Source organism: Bos mutus, chromosome 23 (assembly GCF_027580195.1).
Source record: "Bos mutus isolate GX-2022 chromosome 23, NWIPB_WYAK_1.1, whole genome shotgun sequence".
Classification (NCBI taxonomy): Eukaryota; Metazoa; Chordata; class Mammalia; order Artiodactyla; family Bovidae; genus Bos; species Bos mutus.
This window is the reverse complement of record NC_091639.1, coordinates 46,811,597-46,835,337: the sequence shown is the minus strand read 5'-3', so window position 1 is coordinate 46,835,337 and position 23,741 is coordinate 46,811,597. Positions and strand designations below refer to the sequence as shown.

At 46.6% G+C, this 23,741-nt stretch overlaps 2 protein-coding genes across 4 annotated transcripts in view; one reads left to right on the top strand and one right to left on the bottom strand.

Moving 5' to 3' along the window:
* The window catches only part of RAB23 (RAB23, member RAS oncogene family), a 28,478-nt gene extending 15,508 nt beyond the window's left edge, over window positions 1-12,970 (top strand). Inside the window, exons 4-7 of the mRNA XM_070361246.1 lie at window positions 4,179-4,335; window positions 6,280-6,362; window positions 7,865-7,957; window positions 9,750-12,970. Of these exons, the coding sequence (XP_070217347.1) occupies window positions 4,179-4,335; window positions 6,280-6,362; window positions 7,865-7,957; window positions 9,750-9,889 (473 nt within the window). The 3' untranslated portion in view covers window positions 9,890-12,970. The remainder of the gene's footprint in view (window positions 1-4,178; window positions 4,336-6,279; window positions 6,363-7,864; window positions 7,958-9,749) is intronic.
* Window positions 12,971-13,219: 249 nt separating this feature from the next.
* BAG2 (BAG cochaperone 2) lies at window positions 13,220-23,261 on the bottom strand. 3 transcript variants are annotated; one of them, XM_070361247.1, is made up of 3 exons: window positions 22,968-23,261; window positions 15,948-16,057; window positions 13,220-14,632 (listed from the first exon to the last, which is right to left on the bottom strand). In XM_070361247.1, exons 1-3 carry the CDS (start codon window positions 23,078-23,080, stop codon window positions 14,220-14,222), a joined length of 636 nt encoding a protein of 211 aa, XP_070217348.1. In that variant the 5' UTR covers window positions 23,081-23,261; the 3' UTR covers window positions 13,220-14,219. The 3 variants fall into 3 exon arrangements, with proteins under 3 accessions (XP_070217348.1, XP_014334896.2, XP_070217349.1); XM_014479410.2 differs by lacking the exon at window positions 22,968-23,261 and adding an exon at window positions 17,116-18,550; XM_070361248.1 differs by lacking the exon at window positions 22,968-23,261 and adding an exon at window positions 16,880-17,086.
* Window positions 23,262-23,741: the final 480 nt, after the last annotated feature.

Sequence of the window (23,741 nt, the reverse complement as noted above, 5' to 3'; positions counted from 1 at the left end):
CCTGCTGTTGGTGCGGCACAGTCACCCGCAGACGCGGCTCTCCTCTGCTGGTCCCATCAGCTTGGATGCGGGCAGAGCTTCTTTAAGGAAATCCTTCGAGTATCTCCTGCCTTTCCACTTCTTCTCAATTCTTAAAAAATCCTTGAAGAGCTTAAGGGAGTTCCAGACTTGTATAATAGATTTGTAGCCATTTTCTTTATAAGTTTGGCAAATAACAATCTTCTCACACACAGTTTGGAATCTGGTATTTGTCATTTGTTTTGTCAGTACCTCAGTCAAAATTCTATAAGAGTCTTCTTTTAGTTTATTTTTTGTATCTTTTAGAAAGGACTTTTTTTTTGTTTGTTTAGCTTTTTGGGTTTTCCGTAGCCATGAAGTTAAAAGACGCTTACTCCTTGAAAGGAAAGCTATGACCAACCTAGATAGCATATTCAAAAGCAGAGACATTACTTTGCCAACAAAGGTCCGTCTAGTCAAGGCTATGGTTTTTCCTGTGGTCATGTATGGATGTGAGAGTTGGACTGTGAAGAAAGCTGAGCACCGAAGAATTGATGCTTTTGAACTGTGGTGTTGGAGAAGACTCCTGAGAGTCCCTTGGGCTGCAAGGAGATCCAACCAGTCCATCCTAAAGGAGATCAGTCCTGAGTGTTCTTTGGAAGGACTGATGCTAAAGCTGAAACTCCAATACTTTGGCCACCTGATGAGAAGAGTTGACTCATTGGAAAAGACCCTGATGCGGGGAGGGATTGGGGGCAAGAGGAGAAGGGGACGACAGAGGATGAGATGGCTGGATGGCATCACTGACTCGATGGACGTGAGTCTGAGTGAACTCCGGGAGTTGCTGATGGACAGGGAGGCCTGGCGTGCTGCGATTCATGGGGTTGAAAAGAGTTGGACACGACTGAGCAACTGAACTGAACTGAACTGAGGGCTGTTCAGTTGTTTGGTAGTTTCTCATTTAAAATTGGATAATTCTACTTTGCTCCTTTGGTTTGATAGTCACACATTCTTTTTATTCTTAGGGTGATTCCCTTTAGCTTAATATTCTGTCTAGGCTTACAGCCCACCTCCACACACACACACCCACCCCCCCCACACACGGGATGGGTGTGGGGTGTAGAAGTGAGAAGCCAGGGAAGGAAGGAGAGCTATCCGCAGAGGGTGCAGTGATGAGCCGGTTACTGCTGCGGGCAGCTGGGTGCCCACCCTAGTTAGGGGCTGGGGAGACAAGCTGAGGTTTTTACCCTCCCCCTCTCCTCCCCAGGCGTCAAGGCCTCACTGGGTGCACTAAAGCAGGGGTCCTCTGAGGCCTGGGCAGACGAGCACCCCTGCAGCCAGTGCTGGAGGTGAGGGGGGACCCCCAGCTCTCCTGCACCCACCTCCCTGTGGATTAATCGAGTCCAGATCCCTCTTCCTCCTCCTCAGCGGGCACTGTGCCCCTTCCCAGTCCTGGGGACTCTCTCCGCACAGCCCCCCACTAAAGAATTTTGTTTTATGGACAGACTTTTATACTTTGATCCTTGATTTTTTAAAAACAAAATTGTGCTTTTCTTAGTTAATCATCCTTACTGCCCTTATCTCTGGTGCTATCTGCTTAGATTTTTGTTGTTTGTTGGCTGTTTTTGTTTTGTTTACATACTTCTCTGAATGTTTGTTTGTTTGTTTTTTGTGACTGAGAGCTTGTGTACTTGGAAATACCCTATTGGACCCTCAAATTTAAATGATACTTGACTGGATATAAAATTCTATGTTTAAAGCTAACAATTTTATTAACAAAGAATGCTTTCTTAAAGTATGAGTAAATAATGTTCTATTTATAGTTTAAGTAAATATGAGGGTTAAACATAAATTTATTGTCCAGTATGCTAGTGTGATCGCTTCAGTCTCTTTCTCCTTCAATTCTGAGAAAGTCTCAGGGTGTGTCTTATCAGTCTGCCTGTCCCCTAGCCCTGAGTTTTGCATAACTGATTTATTCTTTGGTTTCAAGCCTGTGGTAGTGGAGGGAAGCATCTGCTTTTCAGCCATAGTGAAGTGCCGTGTTTTCCTTCATTAATTGTTCTTTGGCTTTCTACCAAATTCCCTCAGGGGTTGAGCAACTCTGTTTTGGCCTCAGAGTGTCCTGGTAGCCCTGTGTTTGTGTCTGGCCTCTGAGTGGCAGGAGACTCTCACACCTGAGGGCCTTGGAAGGAAGGCGCAGCAATGAGGAGTCCTCTGGCTCAGGAGAGTTTTCTCTTGTCGCCTGCTTTTGTTACCAGGCTGCCTGATTCAAGAGCTAATCATTTGTCAAAACCCTCTTCCAGAAGATTGCTGCTTATTTTTAAAATTAGATATTATAACCTAATATGATAGTTGATGATTAAAATATTGTCAGTGAGTATGCTATGTGAATGAAGTTGAACAGGATGAAAAACTAAAACTTTCTTCCTCTCTATTATATATAAATATTTTACTCTTGGCACTGCACTGGTTCTTTGGTGGGGCACTGGCTTCTCATTGCTGTGGCTTCTCTTGTTGCAGAGCACAGGCTGTTCGTACACGGACTTTAGTAGTTGGAGCATGTGGGGTCAGTAGTTCCAGCCCCTGGGCCCTAGAGCGTGCAGGCTTTAGAGTTGGAGCATGTGGGGTCAGTAGTTCCAGCCCCTGGGCCCTAGAGCGTGCAGGCTTTAGAGTTGGAGCATGTGGGGTCAGTAGTTCCAGCCCGTGGGCCCCTAGAGCGCGCAGGCTTTAGAGTTGGATCATGTGGGGTCAGTGTTCCAGCCCCGGGGCCCTAGAGCGCGCAGGCTTTAGAGCTCTAGCATGTGGGGTCAGTGTTCCGGCCCCGGGGCCCTAGAGCGCGCAGGCTTTAGAGCTGGAGCATGTGGGGTCAGTGTTCCAGCCCCGGGGCCCTAGAGCGCGCAGGCTTTAGAGCTGGAGCATGTGGGGTCAGTGTTCCGGCCCCGGGGCCCTAGAGCGCGCAGGCTTTAGTGGCTGCAGTGCTTGAGCTTTGTAGGTCCTCGGCATATGGAATCTTCCCTGACCAGGGATTGAACCCCTGTTCCCTGCATTGGCAGGCGGATTCTTACCCACTGTGCCACCAGGGAAGTCTGGCATTGGTTCTTAAGTTGTGTTCTTCAGCATCATTGGTATTCTCCTAAAATAAAATAATACAGATTTATTTGAAAGTAAATAGAATGAGAAAATTGTGCTTTTTCTTAAATCTGCACTGAAGAAAATTAAGAAAAAAGTGACAGGGATTAACAGGAAGAATTTGGCAACAGCCTGTTATTCATGGCTAGTTTACTATTCTCTCTGGCTCTTATTGTATCATTAAACGTATTAGTATTTTGTGGTATTTCACAAGGAATGTGTATAATTTTGAGGGCACCTTGATGCACAAATTTGAGAACCACTGTTCTTGGTAAAATTGGTTCTTTGAAATGGAAAATAGAGTTTATATGTTAAAAAAATAAGCAGTGCTACAAAGATGAGTTCAACATTACTTACATAAAAATCATTTTGAGTACATAAAAGTTGCCTGCACCCTGCATAGGACTGTTTCATTAATGTAAATAACATTTTTATTTTGTGACCTTACAGGAGCCCAGGCTTGTGTGCTTGTATTTTCTACCACAGACCTGACCAGGATTGAACCCCTGTTCCCTGCATTGGCAGGCGGATTCTTACCCACTGTGCCACCAGGGAAGTCTGGCATTGGTTCTTAAGTTGTGTTCTTCAGCATCATTGGTATTCTCCTAAAATAAAATAATACAGATTTATTTGAAAGTAAATAGAATGAGAAAATTGTGCTTTTTCTTAAATCTGCACTGAAGAAAATTAAGAAAAAAGTGACAGGGATTAACAGGAAGAATTTGGCAACAGCCTGTTATTCATGGCTAGTTTACTATTCTCTCTGGCTCTTATTGTATCATTAAACGTATTAGTATTTTGTGGTATTTCACAAGGAATGTGTATAATTTTGAGGGCACCTTGATGCACAAATTTGAGAACCACTGTTCTTGGTAAAAATTGGTTCTTTGAAATGGAAAATAGAGTTTATATGTTAAAAAAATAAGCAGTGCTACAAAGATGAGTTCAACATTACTTACATAAAAATCATTTTGAGTACATAAAAGTTGCCTGCACCCTGCATAGGACTGTTTCATTAATGTAAATAACATTTTTATTTTGTGACCTTACAGGAGCCCAGGCTTGTGTGCTTGTATTTTCTACCACAGACAGGGAATCTTTTGAAGCCATTTCCAGTTGGAGAGAGAAAGTGGTGGCTGAAGTTGGAGACATACCAACTGCACTCGTACAAAACAAGATCGATCTCCTGGATGACTCCTGTATAAAGAAGTAAGGTGGCTATTGTTGAGGGGGTGGTGGTAATTCTAGAAAGATAAAACCTATTTTATTTCTTTGTATAGACTTACAAAAGACAGGTTTATACTTAAAATTTTCTGTGAGCTATTGTGTGACTGGTTTGAGTTTAAACAAGTTCACACTGAATCAGAAGTAAAGAAAATTAAAGGAATACATTTTGGGAGGCCCTTTTAGAGTTCTAGGTCCTTGCAACTCAATCCAACTCTGTGTGTGAAGTCAAATCTAGACAGAGTATGAGTGTTAACTCTATATGTTCTAGTATCCAGCATAAGTATGTTGATGAGTTTAAATAGGGAAGCAGTTCAAATTCACACTGTTTTGTGTACTCAGTACCGTTATGTTCACATGTGTGAACAGCATTTGGCATCCAGATAATCTCTCTGTAAGTATTAGTTTATTGCATTATTAACATTTTGCTGACTTTGAAAATAGTTGCCTGGTTCTTTCTTACCTTACCTTATTTTTTTTGGTATGTTCATTAGTCATCTGATGCTGTGTAACAAATTAGCCCAAAACTTAGTGGTTTAAGACAACGAACGTTATTTCATAGTTTTTGTGGGTCAGGAATTTGGGAGTGGCTTAGCTGGCTGGCTTCATTTTGGGTGTTTCGTGAGGTTGCTGCCAAGAAGCTGCTGGGGCCTTGTGGTCACTGGAAGGCTTGACTGGGGCAGGGGGACTGCTGTCAGGCTGGCACCCTTGCTTGGGTCCAGGCAGGAGGCCCCTCTCTTGAGCTGGGAGGGTCCTTATGGCGCGGCAGCCTTTGTCCCAGGCATGTGATCCCAGAGAGGGAAAGGCAGGAAAGCCGCAGTGCCTCTTAGGATGCTTATGAGGGACTCTTGAGTCACACACTGTTGTGTTATTGACGACACAGGCCAGCTTGATTACAGGGAGGGGCAGTGTGGGCAGAGGAGTCACTGGGAACCCTTTTAAAGAATCAGCAGCTGTAACGAAACTAGAATTAGGGGTCCTCTCTCGGAGACACTTCAGCATACTGACTTTGGCTTAGGCAGCAAAGTAGTTTTGTAGCCAAGGAGAGTCAAATAGGTAATGCAGTTAAGACTCTGGGAGTGTAATTAAATTCAACTGTTTTTAAAAATGGAAGAGAGAAAATTAAAGTATTAGATAAAGAAAAGTAATATTTAACTATTCTAAGGCTAGAATTAGTGACTTTATGGAAAAGTGTCTTTTACAATTACAGTGAGATGGCTGGTATTTACCCCCCAAGAGCAATGACAACTGAAAATCCTCCTCAGGCACTGACCCCCCTCGGGCACTGACCCCACCTCAGGCACTGATTCCCCTCTGCTCAGGCACTCACTCCACCTTGACACTGACCTCCCCTTGTCGGGCACTCACCCCACCTCAGACACTGACCCCACCCCCCACCCCAGACACTGACCTCCCCGCCTCAGGTACTAACTCCCGACCTTGGGCACTGACTCCCCACCCTCGGGCACTGACCTCCCCCCTCCCCGGTACTGACCCCTGCCCTCAGGCACTCACCCCACCTCGACACTGATTCCCCCCCCAGACACTGACCCCCCCCTCCTCAGGTAATGACCCCCCCACCTTGGGCACTGAGCCCCCCTCCCTCGGGCACTGACCCCCCCCCAGGCACTGACCCCCACTTCGGGCACTGACGCGCCCCCCGCCCCCCCCGGGCACTCATCCTTCCTCAGACACTGACACTGCCCCCAGACACTGACCTCCCCGCCTCAGGTACTGACCCCACCTCGGGCACTGACCCCCCCTTTGGGCACTGACCCTCCCGCCTTAGGCACTGGCCCCCGCCCCCTCCTTGGGCACTGACCCCCCTCAGGCACTGACCCTCCCTCTCAGGCTGTATGCAGTAAATGTAGTAAAACAAGTGCTCAGAAAGTACCTTTACATGCATTTTTTTTTTAACTTGATGTGTAGTGAGGAAGCCGAGGCACTGGCAAAAAAGTTGAAGTTGAGATTCTACAGGACTTCAGTGAAGGAGGACCTGAATGTCAGTGAAGGTAAAGTGCCTCTTAATACTAATGGCAAGACGTTTGTTTTTTCTTCTTATGCCTTTTCTCTGTGTGGTTTGGAAATCATGTTTCTATTTTGGAGGGGGGGATTGTCTGATTAACTTCATTTTTTTTTTTTATTTTAACTTTACAATATTGTATTGGTTTTGCCATATATCAAAATGAATCTGCAGTCATGTTTGTATTTTTAATGTTTTTATTTAGTTTTGCTTGCACCGGCCTTTGTTGCTGTGCAGGCTCTTTCTCTAGCTGTGAGGAGCGGGCTGCCCTCTGGCCGCGTTGCACGGGCCATTGTGGAGGCTCCCCTCATCGTGGTGCGCTCTTGGGCGCAGGCTCAGCAGCTCTGACCACAGGCTTAGTTGCTCTGTGGTATGTGGAATCTTCCCAACCAGGAATCCAACTCGTGTCCCCTGAATTGGCAGGCGGATTCTTACCCACTGTGCCACCAGAGAAGTTCTAGAAGTCTTATTTATAATGCGAATAGGATTTTTCTCGTTGTTACATGTCATCAAGTAGTGTAAAGGCTTGATGCTGCTCTGGGTTTGAGTCCTTAGTTATTTACTAATGTCTTTGAATAGTTCTTACTCTACAGCAGAATTCCAGTGGGCTTTTGTTCTGTTTTTTATCTTTAAAAATACAGCTGACTGTGTGTGAGTGTATATGTGTGTTTTTCAAGCGTACCTTCTAAAGTTGCTGCATTGTCCTGAAACACAGCAGTGGACACCCACTAGGTAGTTACGGCACCCTTAACTTGTATTTCCTACTTTCTGGGATTGGAGGAAGATGATGGTTATTTTTCTCATTCTGGAATTGCTACTTATTTTGTTAGATTGCAGCTTGATTGTTGGAGAAGGCAGTGGCACCCCACTCTGGTACTCTTGCCTGGAAAATCCCATGGATGGCAGAGCCTGGTGGGCTGCAGACCATGGGGTCGCGAAGAGTCAGACATGACTGAGCAACTTCACTTTCAGTTTTCACTTTCATGCACTAGAGAAGGAAATGGCAACCCACTCCAGTGTTCTTGCCTGGAGAATCCCAGGGACGGGGGAGCCTGGTGGGCTGCCGTCTATGGGGTCGCACAGAGTCGGACACGACTGAAGCGACTTAGCAGCAGCTTGATTGTTGCTTCAGTGTCCCAAGTAATACTTATCACCTAAAGAAAGAGGCACCTTTTTAAGACTGAGTCAGATTAGTGTTGCTGAATATTAATTACTGTTCAGGTATACTTTAAAGAGCCAATGACTACAGTGTTATTTTATTTCTTTACTAATAAAATGCGTGTCCACTGTGTATTTATTGGTATTACCATCGTAATTAGGTATTACTCAGATAATTTTTAGAAGTTGAATTTTTTTCAACTCATTTGTATACTTCTAATTTTAAATTTGTTTCATAAATATAAATATTATAATAAGTGATGTACAATAACAGGTTTTATGTGCATAGATTATACTGACCTGGCAAGGCTTCTGGTTTTGTTTTCATTCCAGTTTTTAAGTATTTGGCTGAAAAATATCTTCAAAAGCTTAAACAACAAATAGCTGAGAATCCAGAATCAATGCATTCAAGTAGTAACAAAATTGGTAAGTACCCAGAAAGTTTTAGCCCCATGTTTACCTGGCAAATTTATTTTCCATTCATTATCATATTTACCTTAAAGGATACAGTATGCTCATTTCTTTAAAGAAATGTGAGATTATTAGGAGTATCAGCTCTCTTATTAAAGGTATATTGAGTTAAAAGATTTTACCTGAGGAATTTTCTAAAGGTCTCTCCTATTTGACTTGACAGTTGCCCTGTCTTGCCACCTTTTCCCTTTCCTGCCGCCTTGCTTAGTACCCAGCCTGATTTTAGCATGCGATGCCAGCAGAGTGTCGTGCTCGCCAGGGAGCAGGGACCACCTGCCCGTGTCTTGACTTTGGACAGTGGGTTTCTGGGAGGACAGGTACTAGTCCTGTCCTAAGGACCCTTGCCTGCACCCCACCTACACATTCACGTATGGCATTTTCCTGACCTGTTTTAACTTTTCTTACTTCACCTTTTTTATTGCCTGTGTTCCTACTATCAGACCCCGCACGTGCGCCGACCCATGCCCGGGCTGTAGTGCCAAGCTGCTGTCGTGTCTGGTCTCCTGGGCCCACCCTGTCTCCTCCAGTCTGCTGAGTAGAACCCTTTGCTAGATCCTGGTTGTGCAGCACATTGAGTGCAGGCTCACCACATCCCAGCATTTGAAGACGGTGTGGGCCATCCTTCCTGCGCAGCCTCATGCCCCCTTCCATCACATACCTTGTTTACTGTTCCACTGAAGGCCCGATGTTTCTTGAGTCTTCTTTTGTGCTCATGTTGCCTCTTCCATCAAGAATGGCCTCCCCTTCCCATCTTCTGTCTGGAACTGTGCATCCTTCGAGGTCTGTGTCCAAAGCTCTTGACTCTGGCTGGAGCACGGCCTTCACTTCTCTTAAACAATCAGAGACCTGAGTGCAGGGTATGTCCAGGGCCCAGTCCCTCCTTCCTGTCGTTTGTCCTTTCTTACGAGTTAGATGTGGTTGACCCTTCCTTTGAGCTGTCTGTGGGACGTCGCGTCTCTTTTATGACACCTAACGTCGTGTCCTGCAGCATCGCTGCACCCCTCAGAGTGTAAGCCCCTTGGGCACGAACAGTCTTGGCTGTCATGGTATTGCCCAAAGTGTCTGTGCAGAGTCTTGTGTATCACGGATGGTAAATAGCTCATGGATTGGAGATTACATTGTGGGACCCTCATAGTGCAAAATGAAAACCGTTGAAAGTTTTTCTTTAGTTCATCCCTTTTGTCTGCTCATCACTTTGAGGATCTGCAGACCATTTTGCCATTGTTTTAGCCTGGACAGAAACATCTGCCATCACTGCCAGCTCTTACATGTGTGGCGTCTTTATTAATATGACTTATAACAAGACAGATGCTATTGAGGAAGTTCTATGATGTGAAGTTAGTAAGTGAAGCTATTAAAGTGATCATACAGATTTCAAATTTCAAAAACCGATTGTTACCGAAAAGAGGCAGAGGGATGTGCAGAGGCAGAGGGATGTGCAGAGAGTGTCGCCTCTGGGCAGCAGAGGCAGGAAGGTCTCCATGCGCTCTTGACCCCACGTGTGTGTCCCGCGGCGCCGTGGGGCTCTGAGGCACTGAGGGGGAGAGGCTTCACTGCCACCCTCCTGGTTCTTATTGAGCTTGAACTCTCTTATTGTCTATTAAAAATAGATGAAGTGAAAACAAAAGCTTCATATTGTAAATACTTGCAAACGTGGCTAATTTACTAAGAAGCCGGGAGCACAGCCTAGTAGGTGAGCCTGCAGTCCGTCAGTGTCAACATCTGTATCGTCCCTCACTTTTTCCAGGGGTCTTTAGCACGTCTGCTGGGAGTCACTTGGGTCAGAATTCAAGTACCCTCAATGGTGGAGATGTCATCAACCTCAGGCCCAACAGACAGAGGACCAAGAAAAACCGAAATCCTTTCAGCAGCTGTAGCATACCCTAACAGGCCTCAGGGAGGAGGAAATGGAATTACATTGTGCAGTAAGACACGTCCAGCTATCACGGTATGTTACACGATGTTTCGCAGACTTTGCACCTAATCGGCTGTCTGAAAATTGACAGACTTAAACATTATTCTGCAGTGCTTTTCAGAATGGAGCAAGATCTCTGAAAAATTACTGCCCTGTGGACTCATTTTAATTTTTTTACATTAGACGAAGCTTCTCCTGTTATTCAAGGAACGATATAAGAAACATCAAAAACAGGTTTTGCTGAATTTGAAATGCAGAAACACATAAATGAAATGCCTAAATATATTGGTATAGATTTTAATATTAGGGGTCAAGGAAAGATAGCAGGCGTTCTTTTTCTGAAATTGGTCATCTAGCTTTTCTGGGAAATAATATTGACTCTGAATGCTTACAAGAATAATAATATTGAAAGGCGAGCCCTAATCTTGCCAGACTGCATTAGTGTGTACTTTATGATGTTAGTTGTGCGATGTCTGTATATGTGGAACATGGAGGTGTGTGCACACAGATCCCTGGTTCTGGAGTAAAGGAAGGTATGTGCAGTGTTTAAGGAAACATGGAATCTAACTTGTTCATTCATGAAACCATTTACACACTTACGTGTATGTTCTAAGTTTTAATTTTCAAATGAGAAATTCCAGATAGATATTTTGCAAAATGAGGTTGACTTTAAAAAGTGCTTTGTGCCAAAAATCTCATACCTAATTCTCAGTGCTTTACTAGAATTTATACTGTTGGTAATCTCTTTTAAAAGCAGCTTTCCTCTCTAACAGGGTAGATGAAAGAGGCGTGTAAGTGCATTAGTGCTGGAGCCCCTCCCAGGTGGGCCTGGTCACGGGATCTTTTCCAAGTCCCTGCACGTGGGTGGTGGGCTCGAGCTGGCGGCTGCAGGACCCCTGCCCTGGGCAGCGTGGCCACCCCACGCCTGGGGCCTTTTGCTGTTGACAACACAATTCTGAACTTTTAGGATTATACTAGCAATTTTTTTAAACATACAAGAGGTGATTTTTTTTGTCTTAAACCACATTACCGATTTTATAATGCCCTGCAACTCTAAAGCTTCTTTTTGTTTACACATTTTTATATGTTTTTTTCAGGTTATAATTTTAAAATTTCTATAATCTTCAGTTTGTATAGAACTTTCTCAAGAGCTCTGTCAGCACCAAATACAAAGTAATTGTGGCAGAGCATACATTTTGTGATTTGGACAGTAGCTTTCCAGTGCAGATAAATAATTGCATGAACTGTACTAAAAGTGGTTATCATTCATCAATGACTTGTTTTTAACCCCTTGCAACATATACCTGGTCTTTACAGGATTTAAAAATATGTGAAATAACTTTTCTTAGAAAGTGTGTCACATTTTTAATTATTTGTACTAAATGCATAATGTCTTACATATTCCTTTTATATGTTTTCTCTTTTTTTTAAGTCTGCCATCTGCACCACCCTCATCCCCCTGTCCAGATTAATGTTGAGAACAGAATAGAATTTTTTAGGACATGTCTTTAAATGGTCAGGAGTGAATGTTTGCTTTTCATAATATTGAAATAATCTGGCATTATCTATTTCAAAGTAATATAAAATCTTTATTTTTATGTCACCAGTTGTCACCACTCCCACTGCTGGCAGTGGGGTAGGTGTTGGGAGAAAACCCTGTTCCTGACGTTGGGTGCCCACTGGCAATTCATCTTCCCTTTTCTACTCTCTGGAAATACAGTCCCTTTAATTTTTGCACAAAATATATTTTTCAGCAAACAGTCTTTATAGCAGAAAAATCATATGATATAAAATGTTGTAGTTCTATTTCACATTAATTAAATGTATGTGGGTAGAAGTTTGTTATTTTTCTATATAAAAAATGTACTCTCTGATGATGGTTGCAGTTCCCTTGATATCTGTAATATAATCTTATGTAGTTTTATTTTTTTAGGGAGAACTGGGATCTTTGTTACACGTTTGAATTTTTAATTTGCAATTCTGTATTTTACCTAACCATAATTGGTTAATTTAAATAATTAAATAGGCCCCCAAATCAGTCTCAAGTTACTTTCTCAGTTTGTAAAACCTTCAAAATTGACACTAAATTTTTTTGCTGAGACCTTTAATTCTTTTAAATAACTACTAATTTCTGAACCGTGGCTGCTAAAGAAATAAGGCCCCAGGACACTGTGCATCTGTGCACTGATACGCTTTTCTACATCGTGGCTGGTCCTCAGCTGCGGTGTGGTTGCCTTGTCTCAGAATGCTCAGGATTCCTTTTCCTCTTTCAGTCTGCCTATTGAATTAATAGCATATAGAATAGCCCACATGAAGCAACAGAATTATATTACATCAAGCGAAATGGTTTCCTTTTTATCTGCCCAAAGCTGACAACACTCGTGTACTTCTTCAAAACCGAGTGAAACTAACATTACCAAGAAGAGCCCGTCCCACCGTGGCCTGAGCGCACGCTGGTCTGGGTGTCCCCGGAGCTGGCAGTGCCGTGCGTGGGCAGGATCACTGAAGGGCCCCTCTGTGCCCGGAGTCCAGGCTGGGCTCTCCTCTGAGATCCTGGACTTGGCTGCAGGACCTGACATCCCAACTTAAGACTGTCAGATTCTTGCCTCCTTTTAAACACCTTTCAAATAGTTGGTAACTTGCTGAGGTCCTTCCGTCACTAGGGTGTGTTTTTCTGGAAACAAAATGAACTGATCGGTGAAAATCTGTCCCACGGGCAGTCATCTGGTGAACAAGGCAGTCCTGGGCTGAACTGGCGTGAATGGGAAGGGGAGGATTCCCAGATGCTGAGAGTCTATGAGAACTTGAGGAAAACCTGGTTGTCTGCTGATAAAGAAAAAGATGGAACAGAAAATCTTTTATCTCGTAGTGAACCTGATGATAGCAAATGAGCTTGACAAATCAAGAGACTTTGCTAGTTATCATTAAGAATTAATGTCTCCCATGAGAAGAGACATTTACATAAGGTGGACTTGGGCTGGCATTGAAACTACCATGAATGTCCTCAGAGTGTAACTGCTTTTTATGAAAAGACATATAAATATATAAAACCAGTCTGGAGCTTGAGTGTTTTTTTTCCCCCAGTGTGAAAAAGTACCTACCTTTTAATGAAAACTGAATGTGATGTATTCGTCTTTAAGTATTTGGGGAAGGGGACGTGTGTGTATCAGTAAGCACTAGCAGATAGTCTATAGTTGCACTAAAAGAATCAATACACTGGTTATCCTTGTTAGTGAACAAAATGCAATCTAAATAAAGGTATTTCATATGTAATATTAGGAAAAATGCTCAATGCTGAAAAGTTTTCAGTGAAACAGCTACTTTTTAATTATTGAAGACATATAAATTGATATCTCCCATACAAAAAACTTTGGAAACATATCAAGCCATGAAAATGCATACACCCTTTGACTCAGTAAAACCAGTTGCTAGCAATTTATATAAAGAAAATCGGAAACAAAAGAAGGGAAAAGCTCGGTGTGCGTAAATCTGTTGCATTGATAAGCAACAAACTGGAAACCACCTAAACGTTCAGTAAGTGGAATGGGAGGCAATTGTATAACTACACAGGATAACGGTTTTTAAGTTGAGAATTAAAAGCAAACTTTAAAACAGCATTTTTCTTTTTAAAGGCAAATTACAACATCGTATTTCTCTAATGATTAAAACTTTAAAGAAATGATGCATTTTGAAACAAAGTGATGAAGTAGTAGAGTGGCAAAGTCAGAGGCGGAGTCTCCCATCTTATGTCATGTTTTCACATCTTACCAAGAAATGTCTTTAAGTTCAAAATAATTTGATACAGATGACTAAAAACCTGCTGAATGAAGGTGATGTGATGTAGCGAAGGTTCCCTCCCATCCCTCCAAGCTCACTGCCGGGCTCACAGCAGAGGCGCAGTCAGTCACTGTGTGGCTGCTTTAGGGACAGGCTGGCTGGTCAGCCGAAAGCCCTGTGTGCCCACGTGTCTGTAGACAAAGTCCAGGAGATAACCATAATGCGTCTGCTCCGAGCCAAGCACTTGTTTCCCCACATGCTGTTATCCACAGAATAGTAAAATATATATATAGGAGGTGCTAGATCCTAGTAGAAGACAAGAATTCAATCTAAAAACTTCTAGAAAGGTAATCAAAATATTTCTAATTTTGTTATTCACAAAACTAACAACACTGAGATATTTTGTTCTTCAGAAATAACTATCAGTATCAAATGAATTATATATGACATACACAACTATTATCATTTAAGATAGTTCTTTATCGTTTTTACATGATTGTTTATAAGGACTGTTAGGTTTGAACACTAGTTGAATCTGGCTTCAGCGTTCTGCTGCAGCGTTTTGGAAGCAGCTCCTTTAGAATGCTCCAGCAGCTTGATGGCCTTGTCAGCGTTTTCAATGTTCCTAAGCAGGGTCTCTAGTCGTCTCTTAATTTTCTTCTGGTCCTCGAGAGCACAGCCGATCACGATGGACTGGAACTTCTGGTCCACCGGCCCCGCAGGCACCTCGGAGGAACACGCGCTGTACAGCGACATCAGGTGACTCCGGGCGTTTCCCAGGTCATCCAGAAACTTGCTGACTACCTCATCGATGATCCGCGTGGCGTGCTTGAGGGACTCCTGCTGCTGGGGACTCCTAATTGTTTCTACTGAAACCTCCACAGTCAGGGTTCGTCCCATCAGACGGTTCGCAGTCAGATTTAATTCTTCTCGTTCTCCTAATCATAAAAAGTTTGAAATATGAATCAATATGAGACACACCTACATCTATGTCAGGAACACTAAGGCATTTGTGTGTGGTTAAATCTAGCCTGCGAGCACCTATACATGTCTTAAAGGTATATACTGTTAGCAATAAGATTAACTTAGGATGCCAGGGAAGACTGAGGGCAAGAGGAGAGAGAGGAGGGCGAGAGAGGATGAGACGGCTGGATGATATCACTGACTCAGGGGACAGGAGTCTGAGCAAACTCAGGGAGATGATGAAGGACAGGGAGGCCTGGTGTGCTGCGGTCCATCGGGTCACAAGGAGTCCTCCGAGCAACTGAACAGCATCAGCAGTGAAGAGGATCAGCCTGGACACCAGGTGACTACCGTGGTCATCGTGTCTGCAGAGGCTGGGGCGGGTGTGCTGGTCAGAGCAGGAAATCGTGCCCTGCGTCTACAGGACTATGTGCACTAGAGGAGGAAATACCTTTCCTTCTGCCTCTCTGAGCTTTTGGCTGAGACCTTGTGATCAGACAGATTAACAAGCAAAAACAAAACCAGAACCTTATTACCGTGTAGAGCTCATGTATACATGAGACCCCCAGGGAAACTGAGTAACTCCTGGAGATGGCCCAGGCCTCCATCCTCAGGTAGAGATGAGGGGAGAGGCGAGTTTCAAGGGCCCCAGAAAGAGGACTAGAGGTGAGGTTTTCGTGGAGACCCCTTATAAGCGGAGGTTTCCTTTAGGAAGTGTAAATGTACATTTCCCTTACAAAACTGTGACCCTGTCTATTTCCAGAGCTGCTCCTGTGCCTGTGGTTTCTCAAAAATGACCAGCCCCAATAATCATTATGGCAGAGGCATGTTTTGGGCGGCACATCCCGTGCCTGTGAGCACACCGTGCCCGGCTCTGGCGGAGGAAACAGAGCCAAGACCCTGGAAGAAAGGCTGGCCCTAAACGAGGCGCTGACCTCATCCCGTCCGACCAACTCGGCCTGTGGTCTGAATCTCGGCCAGCAGGAGGAGGGTGCTGGGTCATCCTCTCTCTGCTTATTTGGAAACAAGAAATCTGCGCCGCTCTGTGTAACGCCTTCCAAGTTCACTGCTGGTTGGCCAGGACGAGGGGCGGAAACGCTGACCCACTGAGGCCGTGTGAGGGTCGTGGCGCACCAGCCCCACGACCCGGGGGCGGTCAGGGGGCACACCCAGCCCCCCCGGGGCGGCCCGCCCTCTCTCCAGAAGGGGCTGCAGGGGCGCCCGACCCCCGTCACGCCTCCCCCCACCTGCTCCTGTCCTCTGTGCGCCCCGCTCCCCGCGCGGGCTCACCGTCGCTGATCTGCCGCATGTCCTGGCTGTTCTGGATGCTGTGGATCATCTCTAGGAGCACCTCCTTCTCCTGCTCCACGGCCGTGGCCGCCTCCCGCAGAGCCTCCACCCTGCGGGCAGGGACACAGTCAGTGCATGGAAGCCTCGTGCGCCCGCCCCGTCCCCCTCTCTGTCCAGCTCAGCTGTCAGGATGATCGGGGCACGCCCCTAACGCTTCACTCTTTTCTTTCCTATTCTGTCCTTTTTTCCTTCTTCATCCGCTTGCCCCGTGGCTCCTAGTTGCCTCCCTGCTCACAGGGCAAGCATTCTGTTTAGTGCTTTTCTATTTGTAGATAAAAACCTGTACTTGTTTACTCATCACTGCTTCTTCACTCAGCAGCATATTTCTCTAAGACCCGCCGGGTTCCCTTGTTGCCCAGCCCCCAGCTCCCCTCACCACCCACCCGACTCCCGTCCCCTCATGGCCCTGAAGACAGGCCCACCCCAGGGTGGCACAGCTGAGACCCAGGGTGTGTCGCCCTGGGGACGCCTCTCCAGAGCAGGCGCTCGGGGCACCCCTGGGTCCCAGGAACCCCACCAGCACTGGCGTCCCCCAGTTGACAAGCGGTGTGTCAGCACTTAATCTGTGTTTCTTCACTGCTAATAATTTTGGACATCTCTTTGTATCCCTGTGAGCCTGTTCACAGCCGTTGCCTATTTTGCTCTTTCTTATTTAAACTGGGGTTACTGTCCTCTTGAGTTATCTCCCATCCAACCCCATATAATCTGTATCTGGGATGTCCTTCACTGAACACAGAGCCTTACTCTGAAGTGACCAGACCCATCTTTTCCTTGGTTTTGTTTTGCCTTCTGGCTCTCGCAGTGAAGTTTTGTTTCAGGGTCCTCCCGTCCTGAGATTGGGACGTACTTGCCTGCATCTCCTATTAACTTACTCTTTCACTTTTCTCATACTCATGTCTTCATCCATCCAGAATCCACCTCTGTTTACGATTAGATAAGGACTTTGTTTTCTTTTTCTCCAAATAGTGAACCATCTTCCCCAACACTATCTACCCTAAATCCATCTTTTCCTCAATGATTTGCAGACTGTCTGCCTCTGAAATCGATTCCTAAGCACCACTTGCCCCAACTCCCCTCCCCACCGCCACCTAGACACACATTCACTTACTGCACAGATACACAACAGTGACTAAAGAATGAGGCTGTGAAATCATCAGAAAACAGAACCCTGTGTGTCTGAAGTGCCACAAGTAAATAAGTCACCAACTTATGCAAAATAAATATAAGACCCAGCTCCAGTCCTCTAGCACATGTTCCTGCCATACAAGGGGGTCCCCGCCCCACCCCAGCCACACGCAGGCCTCTTCCCCTACAGGCACCCACCTGTTACCCCCAAAATAGCACCAACACACTGTAAAGTCACAGGGTTTCAATTCTCGGGATACTAAATATATGTTGGACTCTGCTTGTAAGAGCCAGTAGAAGCACAGAGCTTGTAAGAACCTTGTGTGACAAATGTGGCTGGAAAGCAATCAGAACCATGAGAACTCTACAGGACAGTGACCACGCATCAGGCGGCCTTCCAGCGGCAAGCATGGCGTGCTCACACCTTCCACACAAGCAGACTCTCGGCCTGGGCCACACGAAGGGGGTCGGGTGAGCACAAACAAGAAACGCGCTACGAAAGTGACTCTAGTATTGAAATGGCACACAAGTCACTGGTAGAGGAGACGATGATGAAAGAAGAGCTGAATTTTCCAGCACTCCTGAGTTTGTATTCAAATATAAGATGATAAAGAGAAAATTATTACTCGAAAGAAGTATAATAATAAGTATGATAATAATTTATAATAGTATGTTCATGGAGTTGTTAATAAGAAAATGGCTTGAAAGGAGACACTCCAGAAAAAATATTTAATAAATCTGTCATATAAAGATGTTTTGTCATTAAATGAAACCAAATATAGAGGAAATTGGACGGAACTTTTCTCCCAAGGTTAGAAATTGCCAGGCATTTTCCCTGTGAAAAACAGATTTTGTTTTTTCTAGACTTTTTAATATATGATTTTATGTAAACTTCATTTCACAGCAAAGATACAATTCCATTTTTCAGCATGTGGATCCCCAGGGCTTTCCGGCAGCGTGGCCCTCTCATCTGCTGCCCCTCACCTCCTGAACATTCTTTATCCCTGGCCCAGGTCCACTAGGTGATCCTTTTTCAAAAGCCAGTCCTTTTGGCAGAACGGTTTCCTTAGCAACTTCCTCCTTCCTCTCCCTCGAGGCGTTCGAAACTACATCTGTCTAGTGTATGCACTACATCACTGGCTTAGTTTTTTATTTTAAAAAGCTGGACCTGGGACTTCCCTGGTGGTTCAGTGGCTCAGACTCCAAGCTCCCAGTGCAGGGGGTCCAGGCTGGCCTGCTGCCCAGGGAACGAGACCCCACACGCTGCAACTGAAGATGCTGTGGGCTGCTGTGAACACCGAGGAGCCTGTGTGCTGCTGTGAAGACCCAATGCAACCAAGTATCCAAACGAGTATTTTCAAAAGCTGAACCTCTACTTAGTTTGCTTAAGTCATCTTGTTACTGTTTATCAGCTATTGGTCTTAATTCAACTCACGTGTGCTGTGTTCAGTCTCCTCAGCCGTGTCCAACTCTTTGTGATCCTATGGACTGTAGCCCGCCAGGCTCCTCTGTCCATGGGATTCTTCAGGCAAGAACACGAGTCGGTTGCTGTGCCCTCCTCCAGGGCATCTTCCCGACCCAGGGACTGAATTTGCGTCTCTTACCTCCCCTGCATTGGCAGGTGGGTTGTTTTTTTTTTTTTTTTTTACCACTAGCAACACCTGGGAAGCCCTAAATTCAACTCGTATACACATCTTTTTGTCTCTGTCCCTTGCGTTAGTTTTAGAACAGTTAATTACTGAATATTCAAATATTTCCCACCCGCCCTTCTGTGATTTCTCCTGGAACTTTGCCCACAAGAGCGTTAGCCCATTTCACTTTATCCTTCACCTTCTTAACACATCACTTGACAATGCTCCTTGGCAGAGGGGGCAGCTCTGTTTTTACTAGCAGATCCTTCAAGAGCTATGTGTCCAAATTGGGAAAGAACCGATCCTCACAGCAAGGCTGGCCTGGGCTGTGCTCCTGGAAAACTCTCTGCATGAGATCACAACTAAGCTTTAACTACAGAGGAACTGTTCAGAATGTTCCGTGAGGACAAAATCTGGAGTGTTTGCCTCCTCAGCTGGTCTCGGCAGCCCGGGGACCAGGGGACGAGGTGCCGGGAGACACACCGGCCGCCCCGCAGGCGCCCCGGGCCGGGTGCGGGCCAGCTCTGCTGCTGCGTCCTAGCTGAGTGACCTCAAGCAGCTGCTGACATTCTCTCTGCCTCAGTTTCCTAATTTATGACACGGGGATCATGAGACGGTATGTGTGACTGAATGAAGTCAACGTGGTAAAGAGATTAACTCACCAACTGACAGCACAGACTAAATTATGAATTAATAGAGTCACAGAACTATGAATATGTAGGGCTGACTCCCACACCATTTTCTAGGAAAAATCGGAGCATCCCTGGTTTCCCGTACCCAGGGGCCCTGGGACCAATCCCTGCAGTCAGCAAGGGACCACCACACGCAGCACACGCCCACAACTGGGGCCGTGAACACCAGCTTCCGGGTGTTTTTATGCACTCAGCATTATGAACTCAGGACTGTAAGTAACAAGGCTCCTAATCATCACCCAAATAGTAAGGAACACTCACTACTGAGACACTGGTGTTAAAACGGGCCGCGGCTTTAGGGTCAGGAGCTAGTCCTGAGCAGGACGGCCTCAGGTGGCCGCCGAGTCCCTCTGGACCTTTACTGCTGCTAAAGGAGATAATGGATGTCCTCCTGCCTTGGAGGGTTTTGGAAGGTTCACATGATACAGTTTATGAGAAGTGACCTTTTAAATTACAGACTCTGACACAGTATTAACTGGGGTGCTGTCTTCTGGCTCCGGGGGTCACGTCAGCCCAGCAGGAAACTCAGCTAAAGGACCCCGGCCCCTGCTCCCTTGTTCCTTGGCGGCCAAGCGCCCAGGAGGCCGCTCTGCGGACACTTGACAACAGCCGGCTCCCCGTCCCGTCCATCTCCTGGGTTGCTCTCCACACCCTCATGGCCCAAGCATCTTCACCACCAGCCAGAGCTTCAGGGCCACTCAGCCTGCAGAGATGGCATTCAACAGCCCCTGATCTAAATCCAGATCTAAGTGGAATTTTCACTTCTTTCAGTAAAATCATATACTATTCCTACACTTTGAAATATGACATAGTAACTCAAAAACTTCAGGCATAAAGCATTAAGCTCTACAGCCACTCCTCCTGAGCTCTTTTAACTTCTCAAGCCTCAATTTCCCACTTGGAGAATGAGGGTGACATAATTTCCCAAAAGGCACAGGACCTGTAAAGTCAGGCTGGTTAACTAAAATACCTGTTGGAGGGCATCATTTATGAATTATGATCACTGCTAAAATAGTAACAATCGTGAGCATAGTGCTTGGAGCCACTGACAAATGGAAAAATCAGAGGCCATTTGCACTGGTCACGAAAACCCGTAGAGAAAGACATCACCTTTTTAGGAGGAAGCAAAAAAGGAGGTCTAGTTTCGTGCTAACCCATTAGAAACAACTGGAGTTTCTTCAGCGATTTGTCAGATGCCATCAAACATTTGAAAGCGCTTTAAACACCGTGGACACCAGTTCACATGGCAGGTCATGAAGCACTGAGCAGAATTCTGTTTTCGATTTCATGTGGAGAAAGTTTTTGCCGAAACGTACATTGGAGGGACAGTAAACCCAGACCTCTCGGTACAGTCTGTAATTTTCAGTATGCCTAGAACACTGCTTTATTAGCCACCTGTAACATGAAATTAAATGACAGTATTAATTAACACGTGAATGTCTCATTTTCTTTTAAACTTGATCTTCGGGGCCTTATTCTAGTTTCTAACAGCGCAGTGCTCTCTTCCATGACCCATGTGCCTTCATAAACTCTATTTTTACTTAACCTTCCAAAGCACTTCCTTAACTTTGTCAGCATCACTTTTTTTTAAAAAGAAAGAAGCAAAGCTCATCAGTCTAAAACTAGAAAAGTCCTTAAAATGAACAATTGAACACACATTTATCAGTCTCAGCTCAAGGGTTAATTCAGCAAGTGATTAACCACTTGTACACGGTAATCAGAATTCACTTCACATTAAGGAAGCCCTGCTGCTGCTGCTGCTGCTAAGTCGCTTCAGTCGTGTCAGTCGTGTCCAACTCTGTGCGACTCCATAGACGGCAGCCCACCAGGCTCCCCCATCTCTAGGATTCTCCAGGCAAGAATACTGGAGTGGGTTGCCCTAGAATGTAATATTTCAAACAAGAAACTTCCTTTTAAAGATTAGCACCTGCCCTATGTGAGGCATCAATTCAAGTCTTAGAACAATAACTCAGCTTCAAGAAAGGAACTGTGTCCTGTGCCGGAGCCTGGAAGAAAACATCCTTTCTTTCCAGCTAGGGAAGAGCCCCCCTGAAATGGCTGAGAACATGCCCTCAAAGTTCTTGAGACCAGAGACGCTGAGTCACTTGTTAACGCTGCTACATAAAATCGTCCACAGGAGCTGCTCTGCCTGTTCACCTGCTTCAGCTGGAGAAGGACCCTTGTCACTCCCCGTGAAATCATGGTGGTGGTGAGTGTCTCATTTTCTGAGAAGATATTGTTTCTTTCTGTAATAATATAATAAAAAGAACTATACAATAAATGACAAAAGTCAACATAAATATTAATAAATGATAGTAAGTGCCTCATTTGGTTATTAATGTACTTTACTAGCAAACAGACCCCTTGTCCTGTTTTGAGATAAAGCACATATGCAGCCCTTCTTAAAATTTTGTCTTACATATACTCCTTTGCTCACTCAGAGTCTGGTAACTATGGGAAAAATTCCCTGTGGTTTTAGGGAGTTTTGGACGCCTTGCTAAGATTTGCCTGTAATTACACCTGCACACAATTTACACGAACTTCAGTGACAATAAACAGTTATGGGAAGTACACAGAAGTCTTCATTCACTGTTAGAGGAAAAATTATTTCCCAAATTTCTTACAAATTATTTAGGAATCCTATACAAGCCGGTGACTACATTTGTCACTAAGGAGTCTCCCCGCACCGGTTTCTATAGGAATTGACAGCACAGCCTGGAAAGAATTTAGGAAAAGAGCCGGGTTGAGGCACTATGTGCTCTGGGAAAACTGGCAAAACAGGCTCTCAGGTTTTCAGGAAAATCTAAGGAACTCAGATTCCTGCATCTTCTCAAATTCAGAAAAGCACTAAAAGCCTTAAGGGAGACAGCAGCTCCTTCTGACCGGTGGTAACCTCTGCGCGCCTGACCCTGGGCCCTGCTCCAAAGTCACATCCTCGCTGACCTCGACCCGACCCTCGCCGCCAAAGCTTCCTTCTGCGCGCTGACCGCCGTGGACACGCCGACCACAGTGACACCCCGACCGGGAAGGGACACGCTGACAACAGTGACAGCCCGACCGAGAGGGAGCGCTGCGGCTCGGGCTCTGGCGGCCGGGAAGGTGGGACGGCGCCCGGGGAGGCCGAGCGCCGCTTGGGGAGACACCTGTCCGCTGCTCTCGGGCCTGAGGCCAGACGGATTTTTCTGTTTTGCAAAGAGCTCGGTCGCCCAGCACATAAACCACTAACCGGCCCCGGTCCTAAAACCGCACGCGGCGGGGAATGGGCCGGAAACACCTGGCCCCACGCGGAAGGTTCTGGAAGCTCCGCGGCGGCACGGCCGTCGTCTCAAGTCACACCCCCCCGACCTCCTCTGTTCGGGGTCGCGCGGTCCCGGCGCTCGGGGCCAGCCGCCGAAGGGTGGGGGGGCCGCTCCGCCGACCCAGCGCTGCGCTGCCCTCAGCGGGGCCGAGGCTGCCCCGCCGCTCCGCCCTCGCCCGCCGCTGCGTCCCCGCGCGCCCCCAGCCCCGCGCACCTGAGCTCCAGCTGGTCCAGGCTCTCGAGCAAGCGGCTGGAGCGGTCGGCCATGGACGAGGAGCGGCAGAAGCGGCCCTCGTTGGCCTTAGCGCTGATCCTCGCCTGAGCCATCTGCGCCGGCCGGGCGGCCCGAGGTCACCGCCGTCCCCACGCGCCAGCCGTCTCCTCGGACGCGCCGCCCGCAAACCCGAAGTCGGGGGCCGGGGAACCCAGGTGAGGGCGCGAGGGCTTGGCAGCCGGGCTCCGACCGCGCTTGCTGCCTCGGGGGCGGCGCGGCGGGGCGGCTCCGCGTGGCGCCAGGCCCAGCCCCGCCCCGAGCACGCCCCGGGGGCGAGGCCCGCGCCAACCACGCCCTCGCCCCGCCCCGACCCGCGGAGGGCCCGCCCCCAAACATGGCCGGGGCGGGGCTCGCGTCAGCCACGCCCCACCCAGCCTGGCCCGCGGGGACCCCGCCTCCGACCACGCCCTGGGGCGGGCTCGCGCCAGCTCCGCCCTCGCCCCACCCCGGGGCCCTCCGCCGCGAGGAAGGGGTCTTTTGCGCAGCCGTGGTTCCTGGGCACCTTCCCGAGGTGAGAACAGGAGTCTGGACGCCAACAGCGAAGCCTACAGAGCAGAAAACAAAAAGCCGCCCTGTCCAGCTGCGTGTAGGGGGCAAGGTGAACCTCACCGTTTTCACACCCACTCTCATGAAAGCATTTGTAATGACATCTCTGTTTAAAAGCTACTGGTTGGAATTCGAGTGAAATGATTGTTATTTAAGACCGTTTCAAGC